The 17,292-nt window shown below is 39.6% G+C and overlaps 1 protein-coding gene across 13 annotated transcripts in view; it reads left to right on the top strand.

Annotated features, from left to right (window-relative positions):
- The window catches only part of PAPOLG (poly(A) polymerase gamma), a 42,342-nt gene extending 31,163 nt beyond the window's left edge, over positions 1-11,179 (top strand). For 5 of the 13 annotated variants that reach the window (XR_010149523.1, XR_010149520.1, XM_515496.8 and 2 more), the window contains 8 exons: positions 186-295; positions 4,434-4,555; positions 4,802-4,962; positions 6,301-6,389; positions 6,645-6,865; positions 7,405-7,470; positions 7,659-7,715; positions 9,769-11,179. Coding sequence is in view for 6 of the 13 variants with exons in the window: in XM_515496.8 (XP_515496.3) it covers positions 186-295; positions 4,434-4,555; positions 4,802-4,962; positions 6,301-6,389; positions 6,645-6,865; positions 7,405-7,470; positions 7,659-7,715; positions 9,769-9,867 (925 nt within the window). In the remaining 7 variants the exon portion in view is untranslated. The remainder of the gene's footprint in view (positions 1-185; positions 296-4,433; positions 4,556-4,801; positions 4,963-6,300; positions 6,390-6,644; positions 6,866-7,404; positions 7,471-7,658; positions 7,716-9,768) is intronic. The other 8 variants (XR_010149524.1, XR_010149522.1, XR_010149521.1 and 5 more) reach the window with 2 other exon arrangements.
- Positions 11,180-17,292: the final 6,113 nt, after the last annotated feature.

The raw sequence follows: 17,292 nt of genomic DNA, 5'->3' as shown, positions 1-17,292 counted from the left end.
CCTTCTTAGAACAACAGGGGATAACTTACCAGTTCTGGATGTCACTTTTAAGAATCTGGCCAGACCACTGAAATCTGTATTTGTGAGATAGAGACATAGAGACCAAGTTTTAATTATGAAATAGCATCTGTAAAGTTGTAAAAAATAATAATAATTAATGGAAATTCTTAAATTTTACTTTATAGCAACAATTACGTATCAATGTGGTTCCTTGGGATAATTTTTCGGAGAGTAGAAAATGCAGAAAGTGTCAACATAGACTTGACATATGATATACAGTCATTTACTGATACAGGTAAGACTCCATCATCATAGAGCTGTGATTCTCAAACCTGGCTATTACTCAGTGTCATCTGCCTACAATCTGGCTGGCTGTACTTATTAAAGTTCCACAATTGGTTAAGTGAACATGGCATATCCGTATTGCTGTTAAAACAGGAAAGGAGCCGGGTGCGGTGGCTAATGCCTGTAATCCCAGCACTTTGGGAGGCGGAGGCGGGCAGATTACCTGAGGTCAGGAATTCGAGACCAGCCTGGCTAATACGGTGAAACCCCGTCTCTACTAAAAATACAAAGTTAGTAGAGTGTGGTGGCAGATGCCAGCTGCTTGGGAGGCTGAGGCAGGAAAATTGCTTGAACCTGGGAGGAGGAGGTTGCAGTGAGCCGAGATCGCCCCACTGCACTCTGGCCTGGCCCACAGAGTGAGACTGTCTCAAAAAAAAAAAAAAGAAAAAGAAAAGCATTATGAAGCAATTTCCAAGATATATTAAGTGGGGGGTAAAATTCAGAACACTGTGTACACTGTGCTATTTATATAAAAATAAAAGAAAAAATAAATACATATTTGCTTACAAATGCATAGAATATCTCTGGAAGGATACTTAGTTTAAAAAAAATGGCAAGACTGGTTGCTTCTAGGTCAGGGTACAGGATAAGGAGACATCAGTGAATACTCTTCAACGCTTTAAGTTTTGTAGCATGTGAATGTTATCTGTTTTATTTTATTTTGTTTTAAGAGACAGAGTCTCACTCTGTCACCCAGGCCGGACTGCAGTGGTGCAATCTCAGCTCACTGCAACCTCCACCTCTGGGGTTCAAGTGATTCTCATGCCCCAGCCTCCCGAGTAGCTGGAATTACAGGTGCGTGCCACCAGGCCTGGCTAATTTTTGTATTTTTAGTAGAGACGGAGTTTCACCATGCTGGCCAGGCTGGTCTTGAACACCTGACCTCAAGTGATCCTGCCTCGGCCTCCCAAAAGTTCTGGGATTACAGGTGTGAGCCACCTCGCCTGGCTGAATGTTATCTGTTTTAAAACAAAGAAAGGAAAGCTCTTTGTATGTACAACCAGAGTTTGTGATCACAGTCTTAAAGATGACTTGATTTTTGCCAGGCACGGTGGCTCACAAGTGCTTGTAATCCTAATACTTTGGGAGACTGGGATGGGTGAATCTCTTGAGCTCAGGAGTTTGAGACCAGCCTGGGCAACATGGTGAAACCCCATCTCTACAAAAAATACAAAAAAAAGTTTGCCAGGTATCGTGCCTTGTGCTCCCAGCTATCTGGGAGGCTGAGGTGGGAGAATTGCTTGAACCCAGAAGGTCAAGGCTGCAGTGAGCCGAGATTGTGCCATTGCTCTCCAGCCTGGGTGACAAAGTGAGATACTATGCAGCCATAAAAAATGATGAGTTCATGTCCTTCGTAGGGACATGGATGAAATTGGAAATCATCATTCTCAGTAAACTATGGCAAGAACAAAAAACCAAACACCACATATTCTCACTCATAGGTGGAAATTGAACAATGAGAATACATGGACACAGGAAGGGGAACATCACACTCTGGGGACTGTTGTGGGGTGGGGGGAGCGGGGAGGGATAGCTTTAGGAGATACACCTAATGCTAAATGACGAGTTAATGGGTGCAGCACACCAGCGTGGCACATGTATACATATGTAACTAACCTGCACATTGTGCACATGTACCCTAAAACTTAAAAGTATAATAATAATATAATAAAATAGAAAATAAATAAATAAATAAAAAATAAAAAAGACTTGATTTTTATGGGTTTTTTGTTTGTTTTAAATAGAGACAGGATTTCGCCATGTTGCCCAGGCTGATCTCAAACTCCTGGGCTCAAGCAATTTGCCCACCTTGGCCTCTTTAAAGTGCTGGGATTACAGGTGTCAACCACCGCACCTGGCCAGACTTTTATGTTTTTGATATGAAATAAATATCAGTAAGTACAGAATTGCTGAATATATTTCAGGATCAGTGAAAAGTATGTCTTTCACATCTAGCCCTCTAGTCACAACTCTGGAATATCTTAATGTATCTGTTATAAATTTGGGGTTATTTATCTTAAGAATCTGGAATAGTTATACATTCATACTATTAAAAGTATTGGCTTGGCTCATCTGGGTTTTCTGAATTCTTTTGAAAGAGCCCTCATATTTATCATGAAAATGCAGATTCCTGGCTGGGCATGGTGGCTCACGCCTGTAATCCCAGCACTTTGGGAGGCCAAGGCGGGCAAATTACCTGAGGTCTGGAGTTCAAGACCAACCTGGCCAACATGGTGAAACCCCACCCATCTCTACTAAATATACAAAAATTAGCCAGGTGTGGTGGCGGATGCCTGTAATCCCAGCTATTCCAGAGGCTAAGGCAGGAGAATCGCTTGAACCTGGGAGGCGGAGGTTGCAGTGAGCTGAGATCTCGCTGTTGCACTCCAGCCTGGGCAACAAGAGCGAAACTCCATCTCAAAAAAAGAAAAGAAAATGCAGATTCTTATGTTTCACCTTAGAACTATTAAATCCCACTCTGGGGAGGGAGCCAGAGAATCTGCAACTTAAACAAGCACTCCTGGTAACTCTTTTATAATCAATCTGGAATAAAAACATTCGCCATAAATTTTTCCATTCTAATTAGGGCTTAAATTTTTTAAAAAGGATAAGACTGGGACATAGTTTATTATAAATTTATAAGATATTATTTTTCAGATGAAGAAACTTGAGGCCCCAAGAGATTAAATAATTTACTGCATCTCACAGTACTTGCTGTGTAAAACAAGCCTCCCATCCCTGTCTTCAGTGGGCTTATAATCTCATTGAGTATATTTACAATTAAAACATTAAGAAATTTGTGTGGTAGTTAATAAAACCTGTTTTTTCATTGGGTATATTTACAATTAAAACATGAAGACATTTGTGTGTGAGTTAATAAAACCCATTTTCTTATAAGGCGTGAAAAGCACTAGAATGGGAATCTAGGGCTGTGTGGATTCTGATCCTGGCAAGGTATTCAGAGCTGTTTAGCCTCCTTTTCTCAACTGTACAATAAGGATGTATTTGTAAGATGGTTCCTGAAGTCTGTCATTCTATGATTGGTGTGGTAGCTGCAGTAGTAAATTCTCATGGAGGAGGAGGACAGCTTGAATTGCACCTTGGATATTTGGCCTAAGAATTAGCTTAGAAGGCCAGGTGCAGTGGTTCACACCTGTAATCCCAGCACTTTGGGAGGCCAAGGTGGGTGGATCACTTGAGGTCAGGAGTTCGAGACCAGCCTGGCCAACATAATGAAACCCTGTCTCTACAAAAAATCCAAAAAGTAGCTGGGCATGGTGCCATGCGCTTCTAGTCCCAGCTACTGGGGAGGCTGAGGCAGGAGAATAGCTTGAACCCCGGAGGCAGAGGTTGCAATGAGTTAAGATTGTGCCACTGCACTCAAGCCTGGATGACAGAGCGAGAGTCTGTGTCAAAAAAAAAAAAAAGAATTAGCTTAGACCTGGGCAAGTAATTATGAGGAGAGATTGCCTTTGGGGAAAATATCAGAAAATAAGATCTGGAAAATACCGTTTTTTAAATATATTTATTCTATCAACAAGGTTTGATTATGAGAAAGTCTTAGAAGGTAGACATGGAAAAACTATTGGATTCATGGCTGGGCACGGTGGCTTACGCCTGTAATCCCACCACTTTGGGAGGCCGAGGTGGGCGGATCACCTGAAGTCAGGAGTTCTAGACCAGCCTGACCAACATGGAGAAACCCAGTCTCTACGAAAAATCAAAAAAGTTAGCTGGACGTGGTGGCGCATGCCTGTAATCCCAGATACTCGGGAGGCTGAGGCAGGAGAATGGTTTGAACCCAGGAGGCGGAGGTTGTGGTGAGCTGAGATTGCGCCATTGCACTCCAGCCTGGGCAGCAAGAGTGAAACTCCATCTCAAAAAAAGAAAAACTAGTGGATTCATGAATAGGATTGTGATGTGATGGAAATGTATTAAAAATATTTGTTTTGTGAGAGGGTTGTGGGTGGGTGGGTGGCTGGTGGTGATAGTGGGGAGATAGTAAAAGTATATGCATTTCAGAAAAATTAGGCAGAACCCTTGGTTCAGAAAGAAGTTTCCCATTTAACATATTAACATTGTTACAGTGTACAGACAGGCAAACAATATAAATATGCTGAAGGAGGGAATGAAAATTGAAGCAACTCATGTAAAGAAAAAACAACTTCACCACTACCTTCCTGCAGAAATTCTTCAAAAGAAGAAAAAGGTGAGTTTATAATCTTAACCCTTCAGTATGGTTTAACTCAGACAAATGATCTGGGACCAAATTTGCATTCTACAGCTCCCAAACCTATTGAGAAAAATAAGGAAGATATAGGCAGTTCAATCTAGGACTAAAATCTCATTTTCATTAATCACAAGAGATAATTTGCTTAAGTGACCTTCAGAATTGAAACCAGTCTTTATATTGTCATTTGCATTTTGAAATCCTAAAATCGTTCCCTTCTTTCAGCAAAGTCTCTCTGATGTCAATCGAAGCTCGGGCGGACTTCAATCCAAAAGATTGTCTCTGGATAGCAGTTGTCTGGATAGCTCCAGAGACACTGATAATGGAACACCTTTTAATTCTCCAGCGTCCAAGTCTGATAGCCCTTCTGTAGGAGAAACAGAAAGGTCTGTCTTTATTTCAAATGTGTCCTTTTGGTTTTCTGTTCAGTTTATTTGAGGATAATGTGAACTTTTCTATACCTCTGCTACTGCCTTTTAAAATTGTTAAAAGATTTCATTTTACTGGCTGCTGGTCAATTTCTTGTTTAGAAATAACTCGTGGTAATCCTGTGGGAAACGGTATAGGCTTATGAGCATATGGGACTAGATAGGTACACAGAAATGTACACATTTGTTGCTTAAATTTTTCTCTTCTTACTGGGTCCTCTGCATTTTTCCCCCTTTTAGTTCAATGAAATGTTAAAGTACAGGCCTGAGCCAACAGTTGTGGCCAGGCACGGTGGCTCAGGCCTGTAATCCTAGCACTTTGAGAGGTCAAGGCAGGCGAACTGCTGGAGCCCAGGAGTTCCAAGACCAGCCTGAGTAACATGGCAAAACCCTGTCTATACAAAAAAATACAAAAATTAATTGGCCGGGCACAGTTGCTCACGCCTGTAATCCCAACACTTTGGGAGGCCAAGGCGGGCAGATCACCTGAGGTCAGGAGTTCGAGACCAGCCTGGCCAACATGGCAAAACCACATCTCTACTAAAAATGCAAAAATTAACAGGGTGTGGTGGCATGTGCCTGTATTCCCAGCTACTTGGGAGGCTGAGGCAGGAGAATCGCTTTAACCCAGGAGGTGGAGGTTGCAGTGAGCTGAGATCGTGCCATTGCACTCCAGCCTAGGCAACAAGAGCGAGACTCTGTCTCAAAAAAACAAAAATTAGCTCGGCATGGTAGTGCACACCTGTAGTCCCAGCTACCCGGGAGGCCAAGGTGGGAGAACAGCTTGAGCCCGGAAGGTTGAGGCTGCAGTGAGCCATGTGTTCATGCCACTGCACTCCAGCCTAGGTGACAGAACAATACCATGTCTTAAAAAAAAAAAAAAAAAAAAAAAAAAAAGCAGTGGTAAATGGTAAATATTACAACAAGAGTGTTTTAAATAACTAATGGGGCCAGGCGTGGTGGGTCACATCTATAATTTCAGCACTTTGGGAGGCTGAGGCAGGAGGATTGCTTGAGCCTCAGGAGTTCAAGACCAGCCTGGGCAACATAGATCCTGTCTCCACAAAAATAAAAATTTTAAAAATTAGCCCGACATGATGGCACACACCTATGTTCTTAGCTACCTGGGAGGCTGAGGTGGCAAAGTTACTTGAGTCCAGGAGGTTGAGGCTGCAGTGAGCTGTGATTGTGCCACTGCACTCCAACTTGGGCAGTAGAATGAGGCCTTTTCTCAAAAAAGGAGAAAAAAAGTAATATTTAAATCATTTATTGATGATAATTTAACACTTTCATTAGGAATAGTGCTGAGCCTGCTGCTGTAATTGTGGAGAAGCCACTGAGTGTACCACCAGCCCAAGGACTTTCCATTCCAGTGATTGGCGCAAGTAGGTATCTAAACTTGTATATATTAATAATTATATTTACAAAAAATTAGCTAGGCATGGTGGCACACGCCTGTAGTCCTAGCTACTGGGGAGGCTAAGGTGGGAGGGTCACCTGAGCCTGGGAAGTCAAGGCTGCAGTGAGCTGTGATCAAGCCACTGCACTGCAGCCTGGGTGATGGGAATGAGAGACCCTGTCTCAAGGAAAAAAAAATTACATAAATGTTTAATTATTAAAATCCTTTTTTTCCTTTTCAGAAGTTGACTCTACAGTAAAAACTGTATCACCCCCCACTGTGTGTACCATTCCTACCGTAGTAGGACGAAATGTCATTCCTAGAATCACAACACCTCACAACCCTGCCCAGGGACAACCGCATCTGAATGGAATGTCAAATATAACTAAAACTGTTACACCCAAGAGATCCCATTCCCCATCCATAGATGGGACTCCTAAGAGGTTGAAAGACGTAGAAAAGGTAAAGTTACAACTTTAGTGGTGATTCAGTAGTTGATATTTTTTATAGTTAATACTAAAGAAACAATTTTCCATAGCTGTTGGTGTTCTGTTAGGAGTTGGCTGAAAAGAATATTTACCCAAATCTTAAAGAAACAATATTAATTGCTCATCCTAAATTGAAATTACTAATACGTCTGAAAATTTGAATGATTGGTCTGAGTTTCTCCTTGACTTACAGAAGTCATTACTGATAACAAAATCTCATTTCTTGTGTGTTGATATGCCCTGCTTCCAGTAGGTGGTGGTAAAACTATATTTGTTAGAATCTGAATTGATTTAACCAAAAAGATCACCCATTTAACCAAAAAGATCACCCAAACTGTAGAAATTAACGGTGGCAGTTGAATTCAATCTAATTTAAATTATCTTCTCTTACCAATCCATGTTTATAGTAATTTTTATAATAGTGTAACCAATAACTAGTCTTCCAGTTTATATAGATTTATATGGTTTTTTGTAGGTACATAATAGCAATCTATTTCAATGTTTATATTTTAGTTTATTCGACTTGAATCAACATTTAAGGACCCCCGCACTGCTGAAGAAAGAAAAAGAAAATCAGTGGTAAATATATTAATAGTGTGCTTCAGAATATTTATTGTAAAGCGCCATGTATGAGGAAAAGTGCCATATTAGAAAGTAGGTCAGATTAGATTTATTTTCAGGTTTTCGTTAGGTTTTATTTTAAGTAGAAATAAGTGTTTGCATATAGGAAAGTTAGTTTTCACTTGTGTTGATTCTTCTGTTTTTAGGATGCCATTGGAGGAGAATCTATGCCTATTCCAACTATTGATACATCACGCAAAAAGGTAACAAGATAGTCTTGTTCATAGGTACAGTACATAGGTAAAAACTCATAGGTAATCTACAAGTACAAAAGCCTTATTAAGAGCCTAGCACTGGGAAAAAGTAAGATTTTGTCCCTGTCCCCAAGGACTAGCAGTGTAGTTGGGGTTGGAGATAGCAAGTATATAGTTCTGAATGTATGTACGTCAAAAGTCTAAAAAAGAGGCAGTAGTTTAAGACAACTTTATTATCTATTTAGATTATGTTCACCCTTTGTTTTTTATCTTTAAAGAAGCAGTTGGATGCTCAGCACATTAATTTCTTACCAAGCACCTGGAGGTATATCTCTGTTGTGTACTATTGCTTACTGCCAAAACATAGGTTTGATAATTAGGAACCATGTGTATTAATATTTTAGAGGAACCAAATGTAGTGGTATATATAGTAAGTACCTTTAAAACATGAGCTAAACGCCCCTAAATTGTAATTTAAATGTTTATTATTTGAAGAATTACTTTTATAACTAATAATGTGTGTAGTATTAAGTGTGGTATGCTAAAGAGCAAGTACTCAAAAACCAGCCTTGTGTAAATAGAGAAAGCCCTTCTCTGAGAGTTTATAATGAACAGAATGGCTTATTTATAATAATGATAAATAATTATAAATATATATGATGATAATTATAAATTATAAATAATAATAATTTATAATAAAACAGAATGGCCATTAAATAGTAAAGTGCTTTTCATCATCAACTGTTACCCTGCCAGGTTCTCCAGGATGTAGTAGCTATTCTAAAGCAAAATAGTATACTCACAGGCTATTAGTTGTAGATTTTGAGCCTTTAACATAAGATTAAGTTACAAAAAATATGAACGTATAATTATGTGTCATGGTGGAAGAAAAAATTTTGAGATGGATATTGAAGTACAAAAGAGTGAAATGACATATCTGGATTTTTTAATATATCCAGTCTAAAGGGAAAGTGGGTACACCAAACAATTGCAGCAAAATTGTAATAATGTCTGAAACTTGGTTTTGGCATTTAAGTCCTTATTGCCCTGGTGTCTACTTCTTTGTATATCTGAAATTGCTCATAATTGTTTTAATGCATATGGATATGATACAGATACTGGCTTAGCCAAGGTAAAACAAGAGGAGAATTAAGCAGTCATCTCTTGACAAGAAACTAACTATCCCCATTACAGAAGTCTAGATTTTGCCTTCCTTTTTTTTTTTTTTTTTTTTTTGACATGGAGGCTCGCTCTGTAGCCCAGGTTGGAGTGCAATGGCGCGATCTTTTTGTATTTGTAGTGGCTAATTTTTGTATTTGTAGTGGAAAAGGGTTTCACCATATTGGCCAGGCTGCTCTTGAACTCCTGACCTCAAGTGATTCGCCCGCCTTGGCCTCCCAAAGTTCTGGGATTACAGGCGTGAACCACCATGCCCGGCCCTAGATTTTGCCTTCTTTATGTAATAATCTTTAATGCCCTCAGAATCCCTCAAACCGATGTCCCTGAATTTCATAACCATCAAAGTTATCTAGCCTAAGTACAAAGTTCAGTTTTCCTGAGAACTTAAGTATCTCACAGATTGAGTCAGTGGTCTTCTTCATGAATGTATTACAGAAACAAATTGAGGGTCATAACTCTCAGATATTAAATTTTTCTGTACTACACACACTCATTTTTCACTTCACACCCCAAGAGCTTCCTGTTTAGTCACCATGAACTTCCTTTTTTTTTTCTTTGCTTGACCTTAAGGACTGTGTTCTTTATGCATTTCTTGATCCAGGCATGGCAGTTCCTCTTTTCCTGTACATATTCACACTCCTGCCACTTCTACCCTTTCTCTTATCCCTCTGCTTTTCACCTCTGACTGTAAAAAGAAGTAGCAGTTCCGAAAGCAAGAGTTCCCTATGAACACGGAAGGAAATATTCATTGCATACTTGAGTGTTTAGGAGCTAGAGGGTTTGGGAGAAAAACTCCCCAAGTTTTGTGACTAACTTTCTAGCTGGGCCTTTATAATATATATGATGTGCTTTTCCTTTTTTGTTTCCTCTTTCTTTCTAATAGAGACTACCCAGTAAAGAACTACCAGATTCTTCATCTCCAGTTCCAGCAAACAACATCCGTGTCATCAAAAATTCCATTCGACTGACCCTTAATCGGTAAAAGCAGTGCCTCCTCACTTAAGTGAACAAGCAATCATTTAGTGGCATAGATGCAGCCACTTGTTTTTTAAATAGAAGTGGCTGTCATACGTGAAATAAGGTGAAAGTGACAGCCTTCAGCCTAATAACCTTGAAGTGGTTTTTGAACTGTCAAATTTTGACCTGCAGATGCTGTAGCATTCTCTCACTGATTGCTACATACACTTCTCTGAGGATCACCTGCTGTCAAATTGCCATCTACAGTATTACAGCTTTGCATTTGGGGGTTTTACTGCCTTAACTTTCAATGCTTGTTATGGGAACCAGTTCTTAGCCACTTGGACACTGATAACAAGTCCTGAACTCCTTTTTTGTTTTGTTTTTTGTGTTTTTTTTTTTTTTTTTGTCTTATGTTGTAATCATTGTATAGAGCTAAAAAAATTGAAAACAAACAAAAAAATTGTCTTGTATTTTCCAAATGTTAATACATTTACTTTAGCATTGAAGACACTTTGAAACCTGAGATAAATGAATGTGAGATATCTTTTCTGCTTTCCTCATTTGTGTAGATGTACTGTCTGTTCTGTTGATTTAAATTATTTTTTTCCAGATTGGCACATGAAATATTTAAACTTTTTTGTGTGCCTTTCTGTCCAAATGTTGCATAGTTACCAGGGAAGATTAGTCCAGTGATTACATAAGAGTTGGGCACCATAAATTCTCTATATTTTGCCTCCCATGGAGGCCTTTGAAATGCATCTTTATTAAAAATCAAAATATAACCAGGATACTGAAAGTCAGTATATGAATGGTAAAATTGTTACATATCCTATTTCATGCCATTCTTGTTAGTTGACTGGTATTTTTTACTGAGGAGCAACTCATTCCAGCATCAACAATAAGATAACCTTTAAGTATGACAAACTTGTATTTTTGAGGTGTAAAATTAACTTGGCATGATAATTCCTGATCATTATTTACCCCACAACTTCAAATAGTTTCTTCACGGACTAGGCATGCAGAAATAAGCAGTGGATTTTATTGAAACCTAAAGGCATTTTGAATGACATTGTTACCAACCATTAATTGGCTCAGGACCTTTGTAATTTTTATTTAACTATATGAGTTGTCTTTTTTTACGCTGCTTTTTTCAATGCATTTCTTAATATTTTTTAAGTTTCATGAATGCATGCTCAGTTTATTAAAATCCATAACCATGTAATTCTTGTAATATGTTGATTCAGTGTTTTGTAAATGAAGTCGTATGTATTTTCAGAGTATTTTTGTATGTACTGTAAGATACCATCTTTTCAAAGAGAAACGTTTAAAACCTTTATTGTCTCTCCTTAGTCTAATTTTTTAAATGTGGATTATGCTTGAATTACTATATTTAAAATGAAAATGTATAGATTACACAGCCAGGAATGCTAGTATCTACCACCTTCTTTAGATTTCACTCAGCATTTAGTAGGTCCAGTAGGAAAAACCCAAAATGGTACATTGAGTAGTGTGGGGAAGACACCTCGTGTATTATAGGACTCACGGGATGCCATCTAGCAAGTGGAGAAAGAGCAGTCCATTTTCTCTTGCAAGCCCTTTACCATTGAGTTGAAATTCTTGAATTGCCAGAGAGCCGTATCCTCCAGGTCCCACTCCTGTTCATTGCCCTTTAGGTCTCCAAAATGCAAATTCTAATGTTTACCTTGTACCATGGAAAACATGAAAAGAGTCTTAGAAGTAAAGAACAACAAGGAAAAAAATGTTTGTTCTATTATTCCCTTTTTATATAGCAGCAAAAGATAAGAATAAAATCACATAACCAAGTTGAAGCTTCCTTGGCAAAGCTGGTGTCTTAGCTGACTCTTTCCCTTTATTCAGATGTTTTGGGATTGTTCTACAAATAGTCTATTTGAGCAAAAATGAATGATTATGAAAGAACTGAATAATTATCACCTGACTTCAACTTTTGAAAGCTTTAGTAAGGAATTTGATTAAATTTTATATACTGGATGTGTATGCATTTCTGCATTTCATATCTTTTGCTTTTAAATCAGCCTTCAAAGTATCTTTAGGAATTCCTTCTGTATCCATGTTTACCCCATTATGTAAATAGATCTTTGGAGTGACTAGTGGAGTTTTTCTTTAATAAGGAAGCAACAAGTCTAACCTTGTACTATAGGATAGGCATTTATTTTAGATTAAGGAGCCCATTCAACATGTCAATGAGTCAACATTAGAGTACTCAAAGATAGCATTCTTCAACCTGTTTGGTAACTGAGGAGTTGATAAAATACTTTTGAGATGGTGGGGTTTGTCAGAAATAAAATATTTTCTATCCTGACCAGTAGGTAGAACTTTGAGTACATTTCGTTAACTTGGTGGGAAGCTTCCATTGTACTAGTTCCAAGTAAAAAAGGAGAAAGTATGATCTGGGATTTTGTGTTATGATGAGAGGCACTAAGTACATGTGTTTGTTTTGTTTTGTTTTGTTTTGTTTGAGACAGAGTTTTGCTCTTGTTGCCCAGGCTGGAGTGCAGTAGCCCAGTCTCGGCTCACTGCAACCTTCACCTCCCGAGTTCAAGCTATTCTCTTGCCTCAGCCTCCCAAGTAGCTGGGATTACAGGCACCCACCACCTCACCCAGCTAATTTTTGTATTTTTAATACAGACAGCGTTTCACCATGTTGGCCAGGCTGGTCTCGAACTTGTGACCTCAGGTGATCCACCTGCCTCGACGTCCCAAAGTGCTGGGATTACAGGCGTGAACCACCGCACCCGGCCGTGTTTGTTTTCAAGTGTGAAAAAATACCTAGAAGTATATTTTATAAAGTCAAATAATCTGTTCTTCAGTATATAGACACATGTTCATTTTCACAAGGGCATTACATTTTAATTTGCTCATTTTTCAGTAGCTCTGGAGAATATGTATGAAAGGAAAACAATTACCTGCTAGCTTAAACCTTAGGGACTTAACCAATTCAAGATAGAGGTACATGGCTTAAAACTTTGTAAAACTGGGACAGGAGAATTATTTTTTTATTTTTTATTTTTTTATGAAGACAAGAGTTTCACTCTGTCACCCAGTCTGGAGCACAGTGGCATGATCTCACCTCACTGCAACCTCTGCCTCCCGGGTTCAAGTGATTCTCTTGCCTCAGCCTCCCAAGTAGCTGGAATTACAGGCCTGTGCCATGCCCAGCTAATTTTCGTATTTTCAGTAGAAATGGGATTTCACCATGTTGGCCAGGGTGGTCTTGAACTCCTCACCTCAAGTGATCTGGCTGCCTCGGCCTCCCTAAGTGCTGGGATTACAGGCATAAGCTACTGTGCCCAGCCGGGAGAATGAATTTTAAAAATCTATGTTAGTGTTTAAAATGAGTGCTTTGTTTTAAAGCAGCAATTTAGTAGCATTATTAAAATGCTTACTTCACTATAGTAGCAATTAGGTAAAGACGGGCAATATCAAAATGGGCTAAACTTATTTTCCACTATGTTCCACACCTTTGAAATAGGAATTCCTAACTTGAGAATCATGAACCCTTAGGGAATCCTTTATAATTGTGTATAAGAAGTTCTAGTTTACATGCATTTTTCTTGGTGGAAGTGCCTAGCTTAGATCAGCTTCTCGAAGTGGCAAAAGTATGGGAGTTAGGGTTAGGAACCACCAGGATTGAATAATCCTGGAATATTATATAATTTTCTACTTTTGATTTTGCTGTGGTATATTTCTGAAAATGTGCTGTGGCTCCTAACTAGTAAAATGGGCTGGTGAGGGACTCTGGAATTCTGAATTTCTAAGTTTATAACCTAAAATGAAACTGTAAAGTCCTCGGTATTTAGAAAAATGCTTAATCTCAGATTTACAGATGGCCTCATGATAACTTAGATTCGTTAACAAGGTCAAACTTTAGTTCAACAAATTTCAACCCAATATTATCACAGTACAATAGCTTAGAATGATCATTAGAAATGGTAGAAAATAGAATAAATCATTAAAGATCCCAAAATGTTGAGTTCTGTAGCATGAAAACTTTCTTGCTCCTCCATGTTTGTAGTTCAGGCCAGAACAAACTAAACAGACCAATAAATATAAAAGTGATAGTTGAGGGAAAAAACAAAAAACAAAAAAACTTTGTATAAATAAAATTGTATGTGTGTTCAAATAACTACCTATTAAATCATCCAAAGCTTAGAATTTAAATTGGTCATAGTAGCAAATAGTGCAGATGATGGAAGAAAACCAGTCTCAATAATGGTTTTTTTTTTTTTCCAGTTGCATAAGGTCACGTCATCCCCCAAATTGTCTATTTTTTCTTTTCTTTTTTTTTAAGATGGAGTCTCGCTCCGTCACCCAGGCTGGAATGCAGTGGCGCAATCTTGGCTCATTGCAACCTCCACCTCCCAGGTGCAAGCGATTCTCCTACCTCAGCCTCCCAAGTAGCTGGGACTACAGGTGCCCGCCACCACGTGGGCCTGGCTAATTTTTGTAGAGATGGGGTTTCAACATGTTGGCCAGGCTGGTCTCAAACTCCTGACCTCCAGTGATGCACCCGCCTCGGCCTCCCAAAGTTCTGGGATTACAGGCGTGAGCCACCGTGCCCAGCCCCTATTTTTTCTGAAATAATTTTTCGGATATACTTTTATATTTGAAATTAGTTGAACATAAGATGATCAAGCTTGCTATAAGTTTTAAGCTATTGCTACATTTGAACAAAGACCCACGTACTTATCTTAGAAAGTACTTAGGATATCTTTGAGATTAATGGTGCTACATCACTCTACAGTACTATGTAAAATGAATGCAGCTGCTGTTCCTTTCTAGCTAGCTGTTTGTGTAGTTCATATTAATTTACCCTGCCTTTTATTTGGATTGTCTGATTTCTTAGTTGTACACATGAACCTCATTATTTGCCTGGAATAAGTAATCAAATAAAATTGCTTTGATAAATAGGTGATGATTGAGTGATGTTATTTGGGACTAACTCAAAAGTACCAGAAGTCTTAACTTTTCAGTGACAACCAATTTTGTCATTTACCACTCAGACTCTTTTTGGTAGATAATGGTATCTACTACCCACTTAGTATGAATGCAAAGCTCAGACCTAATGTGCATCACACAGAATCATTTATTAAACGTTTATCAGCAAGCGGTGGCACAACAGTTTATACAATCTGCTCTATAAGCTTAATGGAGTGTCCCAGCTTTCTGTCCCTTTTGGTGGTCTGACCACCCTTTCATGAAAAGGCCACTTGAGGTGTCTATGTCAAGCACTAGGGGCAAAATTCTGTCACCCTTCTGATCAGGATCAGGCAATCAGTCCTCCGTACTAATAATGGCTGGACACAGGATCAAGCTGTGGGTACTATGCATACAAGTACAGGTTACAGGGCTCATTACATTCTTAAACCTCTTGTAAGAATGGACAGTGACTGGTTTTTAGCCAATCCATGTGCTAGTGCTGAATTCACAAATAAGAGCTTGTGTCTGCGTCGTTAGTATTACTAGCAAGCTGTTGATGTCACCAATGGAAACACATTTGACATTTATTAAGCTAATTGGCAAAGTCTGCATTGGTTGAGCTATGGATAACAAGGGCTTCTAGTAGTCACTTTTGAAGTGTGGGCTTCTCGATTGGATTGCTAGGTGGCCATCTCTGGAGTGTAAATTTCTGGTTGGGGCAACTCACTGCTCCTAGGACATAACATACTAACACAATTACCATGCTGTGATAAAATGTTTTCTAAAGTCAATTAACATCATAACAGGTTCTTCGTGGATCCAAATGTGTTACAGTACTAAGGACAAAAATAAAACGTATTGGGGCCGGGTGCAGTGGCTCACACCTGTAATCCTAGCACGCTGGGAGGCCGAGGCAGGTGGATCATTTGAGGTCAGGAGTTCAAGACCAGCCTGGCCAAGATGGTGAAGCCCCGTCTCTACTAAAAATCCAAAAATTAGCCAGGTGGTAGTGGCATGCGCCTGTAATCCCAGCTACTCAGGAGGCTGAGGCAGAATCGCTTGAGCCTGTGAGGCAGAGTTGCTGTGAGCCGAGATCATGCCACTGCACTCCCGCCTGGGCAACAGAGTGAGACCCTGTCTCAAAAAATAAAAAAATATATATTGGGCCAGGCATGGTGGCTCACCCCTGTAATCCCAGCACTTTGGGAGGCTGAGGCAGGTGGATGGCCTGAGGTCAGGAGTTCAAGATCAGCCTGGCCAACATGGTGAAACTCCGTCTCTACTAAAAATACAAAAATTAGCCAGGTGGTAGTGGCATGCACCTGTAATCCCTGCTACTTGAGAGGCTGAGACAGGAGAATCACTTGAACCCGGGAGGCAGAGGCTGCAGTGAGCCAAGATCGCACAACTGCACTCCAGCCTGGGGGAGACAGAGCGAGACTCTATCTCAAAAAATAAATTAAAATAAAATAATGTATTGCTTTTTAATCCCCTATCCTAAAAACCATCTTTCAAACCATATGATCCAGCCAAACTGTTTTAATTGATAGTGTTCAAAAATATATACTTCAGGGCCTTCCTTGCCGATCTTTGATTATTGACATTTTTGGCTTACTGCTGCGTAGAGACTTCCATGATACCCTAGCCAGACTCTTACCTTTTCAGTATGTTACTTGTACGTTTGAACGTTTAAATTATTCTGACTTGTGTAATGCTCAGTTTACCTGTTTCCCCTGACAAGATTGTGGGTTTGAGAATAGTGACCTCCGGCCAAGCACAGTGGCTCATGCCCGTAACCCCAGCACTTTGGGAGACCAAGGAAGGAGGATCGCTTGAAGCCAGGAGCTGAAGACCAGCCAGGCCAACATAGTGTCTCTACAAATAAAATTAGCCCAGTGTGGTGGTGCTCACCTGTAGTCCCAGCTACTCAAGATGCTGAGGTGGACAGACTGCTGGAGCCCAGCAGGTCAAGGCCGCAGTGAGCTATGATCACGCCACTCCACTCCACCCTGGGTGATAGAGTGAGACTCCATGTCTTAAAAAAAAAAAAAAAAAAAAGTGACCTTTATCCAAAAATCTTTATGTAGTGAATACCCAGAAAATATTTAAGAGGAAAACACATGAGTCCTTGTTTGGTTTGAAGGGTAGGATTGTTTTGTTTTTAAATTTAAATAGGATTATCTTAAAGAGAAGCCCAGTGAAGGAACTAAGATGCAAGAAGGCAAACAAAACTTCCTGAGGCTATTAAGACACGTTGTCTATGCCGGGCACAGTGGCTCACACCTGTAATCCCAGCACTGTGGGAGGCCGAGGCAGGCAGATCACTTGAGGTCAGGAGTTCAAGACCAGCCTGGTCAACATGGCGAAGCAAAACCTGGTCTCTACTGAAAATAGAAAAATTAGCCAGGCGTGGTGGTGCACACCTGTAATCCCAGCTACTTGGGAGGCTGAGGCAAGAGAATTGCTTGAACCCGGGAGGCGGAGGTTG

Source organism: Pan troglodytes, chromosome 12 (assembly GCF_028858775.2).
Source record: "Pan troglodytes isolate AG18354 chromosome 12, NHGRI_mPanTro3-v2.0_pri, whole genome shotgun sequence".
In the NCBI taxonomy this organism is placed as follows: domain Eukaryota; kingdom Metazoa; phylum Chordata; class Mammalia; order Primates; family Hominidae; genus Pan; species Pan troglodytes.
This window is presented reverse-complemented; position numbering and strand designations above follow the sequence as displayed.